Genomic DNA, 7,579 nt, shown 5'->3' with positions numbered 1-7,579 from the left:
TCTCTCGAACAGGTGTTGTGGCAAATCATGCTATGGTGTCTAATGATCATTTTTAAAATGTGGCTTGCTTTCATAACTTAATCAGTCACGGGATCCAATGCGCTACCGAAGTATTTCTCTTGTGCACCGTCCATGGAATATTGTTCCAGTTCCATGAATAATATTAATACTTCTACAGTGCTATGAGTTGGTGCTGGTCTAGACTACCAATGGGTATATATGCATTGGTTTCATTTGTAACAAAATCTGTTTCACAAGTACAAGTCTACGCACACTATAAGTAAATACATTATGAAATTAGATTAATATATTCTGAGAGGATTATTTTTTAATACTGTACAAGATGAAGCGGTACAAGATTTTCGCAAAGACATCGAACATAATTTTAAACCCTTATCATGAACTGTCACATTTCATACTGCAATGAATACACATAAACACATGAGACTCATCTAGAGTCTCCTTTATTCTTTAAGTACCAGATTTCGGTATATATACACAAGTTATGATGTACCTTAATCAATCAAGTGGTCCGACCCGTCCGACAGGTGTAGAATAGGTCTTCAGCAACCCATGCTTGCCGTAAAAAGGCGACTATGGTTTTCATGAGAGGCGACCAACGGGATAGTGAAGTCAGGCTCGCTGACTTGGTTGAAGCATGTCATCGTTTCCAAATTGCGTGGATTGATGCTCATGATATCAATCACTGGATTGTCTGGTCCAGACTCGATTATTTACAGACCGCCGTCATTTCGCTGGAGTATTGCTGAGTGCGGCGTTTAACATCAAACAACAAGCCCACTAATCAATTTTGTAGGACATAGTAAATATAGGTAAAGTTACATAGACACAAAGATTTACCATTACAACAAAATGTTTCGGCACCCATTCATTGTATCAATTGTTCCCTGTGGTTATTGTTAATATATGTGCACATGCCGTTGCTACTAAATGCGTAAAGTGCAGTGTTGCATGATCGTGGATAATTCATAAATTGACTGATTATTGATACACGTACATGTACCATCCAATCAGTACGATAAAGAGCTTGTATCTTTCTAGAGACTGGCGGCACTGGTTCAGGCAGCAGAGGGCCAGTGGATTCCTCTTTCCAGGAGACACGGTGGTCCAGTCGTCGAAGGTGCCGAAATTCATTGTGCAGAGTTGTGTCCCTTGGGCACGTCAGGAACCTGTGATTGTGGGTTCGAATTCCTAAGTGGTAAACGTCTGAGCAATACATCACTTCGAGCTCTCTTCCGACATTAAGCTGGCACGCCGTGATACATCCGGAATACTAGTAAAAGCGGCGTTGAACTCAATTACTCTCACTCTGTCCAAGATTCTTTTTGGAGTTCGCCATCAAAGATTGTCAGTGATTTAGACAATAGCCATCACTACTCTGCCTTGTGCAGCCAATGGAATCTGTTTCGGCAGATAATCGAGACTGATTATGCTCTGGCGTTGCCGTTATGAATTATTACGTGCACCCGAAATATGCAAATACTCATTTCCATTTTATCGTGCCACGTTTCATGTTCCAAGATAATACAAACCAAGAAAGTTTGAAGGCGGGTATTCGTAGACATACGACAGGTTGCTCACATGAACAAAAAGGTCATCATTTTGTCTCAGCCGGATTGTAGCAGAGAGGTAGCTTGTGACGAACCTCTCGCTGACTTCCGGCATCGTCTTCGTAGCCATTAGAATGACAGGAGAGCCTATATTTGACAGGTGCGCGTTGGTCCTGTTGATGGTGTGGAGGATGAATTCAGGTCGGCGCCGGCGCTGTTTGGTCTTAAACGTGAAGAAGGAATAGACGTGGTAGAGGCCGGGCCTAGTGATATGAAGGTTTTGGCCATCACTCTCAATGTCGCTACTGATGTAGGCGGAGTTTTGGCCGTACTTCTGATTCCACGACATAGACGGTGCTGTAATTAGAGTGAGTTAGTGAGGTTAACGTCATTGTGAACTGCACGTCGGTTGTATCGTGCCTTGTCGGCAAATTTTATGTAGAAGGAAAGGCCAAACGAGATCATCGATTTTTACCATTTTGACGAAACCGTCAAGCATGGGTATGATGCTGACAAACCAAGGACAATGTTCAGTACAAAACTGGGATTCGAACCCAGGATAATCGGATTCCAGCATGACTAAGGGACTCCGCATTTTTTTTCTCAAACAAACACTGCTCCACTCAATAGAAACTACTGTTAGAACGAACTCAAAGGGACCACTAATTTTAATTCGTTATAGCCATAGTTTGTTATAAGAATATGTTCGACATATATACAACACCTGGCCAGGACCAAGAACTAGTTCGTTATAAACGTGTCCGTTATAAACGTAGTTTACTGTATATACTCTGCTATAAAAAACCTTCAAAAGTAGTAAAATCGTATATATCCGATTACAATCTGTTGATTATTTACATAATATATAAAATATACATCTATTACACTTTTGCGTTTCTTTTTTTGCGGAGTATAAATAGACTGTACTTACGTTGAAGCTTTAAAGCTTCGCTGTCGACGTATAGGTGAGCTCCAGTTTGTTTCGGACTGGTTCGTGCACTGCTGCTGAAAGCATCACCACGTGTTTCTGTGTGGAATCTGTTCGCAAACTGAAAAAAAAGGGCTCCGAGATAAGCAGGCTCATTTGGGGGGGGTACGAGGTGTATCTGGGTTTCCCCATCAGAGGTCGAGGAGTAACTGATCATGAGCTTGAGAAGTATATCTCTAAGTATCCCTATAGATATTTTTACAATTACACCAAACCCTTGAAGATCCGGGGTAGAATAGGTTTTCAGCAACCCATGTTTGCCGTAACAGGCGACTATGCTTGTCGTAAGACGCAACTAGCGGAATCGTGCGGTCAGGCTCGCTGACTTGGTTGATGCATGTCATCGTATCCCCATTGCATGGATCGATGCTCATGATGGCAATCACTGGATTGTCTGGTCCAGACTGGATTATTTACGAGTACGGTGTAAACAAAAACAACATACAAAAAATTACACCTACATAAACAGTGACAAAGGTAATTTATATATGGTATTGATATCTCATGCAAAAAAATAATAAAAATTTGGGCAGGACAATATTATCTGGTTCATACGTACCTATATGGTGTCTAAAATTCAATAGATAACATTGGTAGATTGAACTGCATATCTAATGTTTCAATATGAACATTAATCATGTCATATGTCACATACATTTACCAGCATTTCACCAAAACCACCTGTATTTTTGAGTGATGACCGGAGGTGATGAAAGGTCTCAGACTTTTCCCACGGGTATGGTGCTGACAATCCCGGCATCATAATCAGGGCGAACAGGAATTCTAACAGTAGTGAGTGAGTGAGTATGGTTTTACGCCGCTTTTAGCAATATTCCAGCAATATCACGGCGGCGGACACCAGAAATGGGCTTTACACATTGCACCCATGTCAGAAATCCAACCCGGGTCTTCGGCGTGTCGGGTGAACGCTTTAGCCACTAGGCTACCCGACCGCCCAGCAATATCGTGGCGGGGGACCCCAGAATGGGCTTCACAAATTTGACCCATCTTGGGAACCGAACTGGTCGTACTTAAGGATCACTAAATTGCATCGGGCGGTAAGGCTCAGAGACTTTGTTGATTGTGTGACATCAAACTCCGACGAGTTGGCCCGTGGGACGATATTCATGATATCAATCACTGGTTTGTCAAACGGGTAACAATCAAATAAACAAACAAATATTACAACGTGACTTCTATAAGGTACGAGGTAGCAAACCATCCCAGATAACATATTCGTCAGCAAATTAACAGACCAATAATCTTTTTTTAAATTCTGAACTCACAATTGACGCAAGCCTCCACAATCCTTCTGCATTCCGCAAACAACATAAGGAGGACGAGCCAGTCACGTGATGAACGTGCAGTTCATGCAAGGTGGACTTTCGCCTGTCGAGATTGACACCCAGCGACCTGCAGTCCGTGCAAACCGTGTTTTCATGCCCACCAGAAACACGGGCCTCTGCGTGCGGCCTGGCGCCTGATTCATGCTGTACATAGTTCAAAACATACACCACAGCAAGAACATTGATCCCCAGAGATACAATCAGGACAACAGCCGCTGCATTGCGTTTACAACCTCGAGTCTTTCGTTCAAAGCCATCAGATGTGACGTCACGTGAGAGGTGCTTAACTTTACAATAGCTGGACTCTGAGTCCTCCATTTGCTCTGGGGCAGTGTCGCATATCTCGTAGTTGGTCTTCTGGAGATCGGCAGTTGATGTCTTTACCGCCATTTTTCAAGGGTCGTTAAACGTTTACGCTGTTTCCACGAAGCCGTTTTCTCGGAAACACTGGTGACGCGTGTTCGGCGGGTGAATAGCTTTGACCTACATAAACATGGTTGCTTATCGCCTGCCTGCCTGCCTGCCTGCCTGCGCTCTTTGTGTTTACTAACAATGTCACGTTATAAATAGTCACTGGTTTTTCCTGTGTGTGTTCCTTGTAATTCATATACACATTTACAGACTTCAGATCCGATGTGACTGTCACATGATCCAGTGTATTTGACCTCTGACCTCTAACGCTTGTTGTGAAGCCTGTGAAATACAATTTTCATGTGTTTTTCATTGTGTGCCATGGCCCGTTAAGATTCCGGGGTAGAATAGGTCTTCAGCAACCCATGCTTGCCTTAAAAGGCGACTATGCTTGTCGTAAAAGGCGACAAACGGGATCGGGTGGTCAGGCTCGATGACTTGGGTGATACAGGTCACCGATCCCAATTGCGTTGACCGATGCTCATGATATCAATCACTTGATTCTGGTCCAGACTCGATTATTTACAAACCGCTGTCACATAGCTGGAATATTGCTGAGTGCGGCGTGAAACAACAAACCAACTATGGGTTATGGGTTATGGGAGGAGAAATTTTTAAAGGACGATTAGCGTAAGGCTTGCAGTTAATAATTTCAATACTTGCAAGAAACAAAAGAAAAATATACAAAAAAAAAGAAATTTGTTTTGCAATAACAGAGGAGGGCAGATAAAATGTCTCGCCGTAAACATTTCTTTTCTAGTTGACTCCGCACAATTGGTAAATGCCTCTCAGCTGATGATGAAACTCGGGGACTTAAGACCATCGGCAGAAACTTCGACCCAGTAAAACGTGAACACCAGAGAATACAGGTCCATTAGGCGTAAAGGGAAAACCCATTTAAACCTTCACCTTCACAAATCCCCATATGCTGTGTCAATATTCACTTGCTTATGCAAACCTCCTTGCGCTACTAAGATAACACACACCATAGTTTAATCATATTTCTAAGTTGTAATGTGTGAGCAGGAAGTCTCATTTCTGAATAATCTCAACATTGGGTCATCTGTTAGTTTAGGATCGAAAGCGTAACCAATGTTATATTCATCGACCGCCTCCGTGGTCTAGTGGTAGAGCGTCCGCCCGGGGAAGGTCCGGGGTTCGATTCCCGGTCTCGTCATACCAAAAGACGTTAAAAGATGGTATTTATTGTTACCCTGTCTGACGCTCGACATTAAGGGGCTAAAACAAGGACTGGTCGGCTCGGAGTCAGTATACTGTGTCTGAGTGGGGTATTCATGTTAAACTGCGGCATGGTATCTCAGTGGGCAAGCACTATAAATCGGCATCAGTCCGGACTTGTACAAACAGCCAAACACACGTGCATCCACGTCGCTATGTAAGTGCAACAATCTTGGACGCGACGTTGAAGCCCATTTCGCCCAACCCGAAAATTCAATGAAGATGTTTTTATCCGCTTCATTTTTGAATTGCGGAAATTCAATGCCCTTTTTCAATGAATGCAAAGCGAAAGCCCTTTTTGAAAATTATTGTGTTTTTACGTGAAAGGAAAAATGTAGATACTTAATGTACTTTGAATGTTTATATAATAATTATAGGTGGTTCAAATGCTGCCCGGGGTAGAATAGGTCTTCAGCAACCAATGCTTGCCTTAAAAGGTGACTAAGCTTATCGTAAGAGGAGACTAACGGGATCGGGTGGTCTGACTTGCTGACTTGGTTGATGCATGTCATCGTATCCCAATTGCGTAGATCGATGCTCATGATGTCAATCACTGAATTGTCTGGTCCAGTCTGGATTATTTACAGCCCGCCATCATAAAGGTGGAATATTGTTGAGTGTGGCATTAAACAACAAACAAACATTCCTTAAAAGAGAATAATTAACTATGAAAAAATATTTAAAACGTCGGGGGCACGGGTGGTTCAGTCGTGAATGACGCCTCGTTTCGTTGTACAGAGTTGCTTCCCTTAGGCGTACCAGAATCCTTCGACAATGGGTTTGAATCCCAACTTCTCCCTGATTATACGTCTTGGTTTGTAAGCACAATTCTCGTGCTTTTGGTACGCGTCTGAGACCTCCATCACTTCAGGCTTTCCTCTTATATTAAGTTGACACGCCGTGATAAAACAGAAATGCTTTTAAAAGAGGCGTTCAACCAAACTAACTCGCTGCTTAAACCGTTTGTGTCTTTTGGGTATCGATGTTTGTACCTCTGCCCCAAACAAAGTAACCTTGTTACTGTCATCGTACTATTGAATTATCAGTGTGACATTATGGTATTTCGGTTTTATGTTATTTCGGTTTTTGTTGCAAGTGGAATTGATGCAAGGGGGCACGGGTGGCACAGTCGTCTAAGGCGCCGCGATTCGCTTCCCAGAGTTGCCCTTTGGGCACGCCAGAAACCTATGATTGTGGGTTCGAATCCCGGTTCGCCCTGATTATGTTTCTAGGTTTGTCAGCACCATACCTGTGCTAGTGGGTTTCACCGAAGTGGTAAACGTCTGAGACCTGCATCACTTCGGCTTTCCTCCAACATGAATCTGACACGCCGTGATGTAACTGGAATAATTTTAAAAGCGGCGTTAAACCCAACTCACTCACTCACTCATACAAACCTTAGTCATGTCAAACAAACACAGAGATTATTCTTCCTAAATGTGTGTGTTCCTTGTATGATGCCGTCAGTTATATTCCCGTTAAATAAAGGAATCTGAGCCCGTCACAACCAGTGGTTGATATTATGAACAACACCCCACCCTGTCGGGGAACGCAGCCTGACTACCATGAACTTATGTTATCGTGTCTTAGGGACCGATCATTTGATTATCCTTGGTGGTGATTTTGTATCGAGACTACATATTTTTACAGCTACAGCTATGAACAAGATATTTTTTAATTTAAAACTATGAGCCTATTTTTTTTAAACCAACACCTTGCAACAATACCATTTTTGGCAGGCAAATTCTATTTTTTTCAACACCCCGAAGCATAGCTATTTTGTTCATGAATAATTTTTTGACAACACCAGGCTCCTGCGAGCCGGACCCTTTTCTGTATTAATTTACAAGTACTACGAAACAGGGTATCGGTGAACAGTCAGGTACGTGTGCAGGGTCCTAAAGTATGAAGTTCTTTTCAAATATGACCCTTTGCGCTTTTTGTTACTTTTGACACCTTATCATGTGTGTCAAGACGTCTAAACATTTTTCAGGTTGTTATCTTCAATGTCATCCTTGCCATTA

The 7,579-nt window shown here is 42.6% G+C and overlaps 1 protein-coding gene across 1 annotated transcript; it reads right to left on the bottom strand.

The window, feature by feature from the left end:
* Positions 1-308: 308 nt before the first annotated feature.
* On the bottom strand, positions 309-4,436 carry LOC124125192. The gene is made up of 3 exons (XM_046488465.2): positions 3,846-4,436; positions 2,503-2,620; positions 309-1,928 (listed from the first exon to the last, which is right to left on the bottom strand). Exons 1-3 carry the CDS (start codon positions 4,293-4,295, stop codon positions 1,531-1,533), a joined length of 966 nt encoding a protein of 321 aa, XP_046344421.2. The 5' UTR covers positions 4,296-4,436; the 3' UTR covers positions 309-1,530.
* Positions 4,437-7,579: the final 3,143 nt, after the last annotated feature.

The sequence above is a fragment of the Haliotis rufescens genome, unplaced genomic scaffold, assembly GCF_023055435.1.
Source record: "Haliotis rufescens isolate VD_foot unplaced genomic scaffold, xgHalRufe1.0.p SCAF_9, whole genome shotgun sequence".
Classification (NCBI taxonomy): domain Eukaryota; kingdom Metazoa; phylum Mollusca; class Gastropoda; order Lepetellida; family Haliotidae; genus Haliotis; species Haliotis rufescens.
Note: the sequence above shows the minus strand (reverse complement) of the source record. Positions and strands in the feature narration are given on the sequence as shown.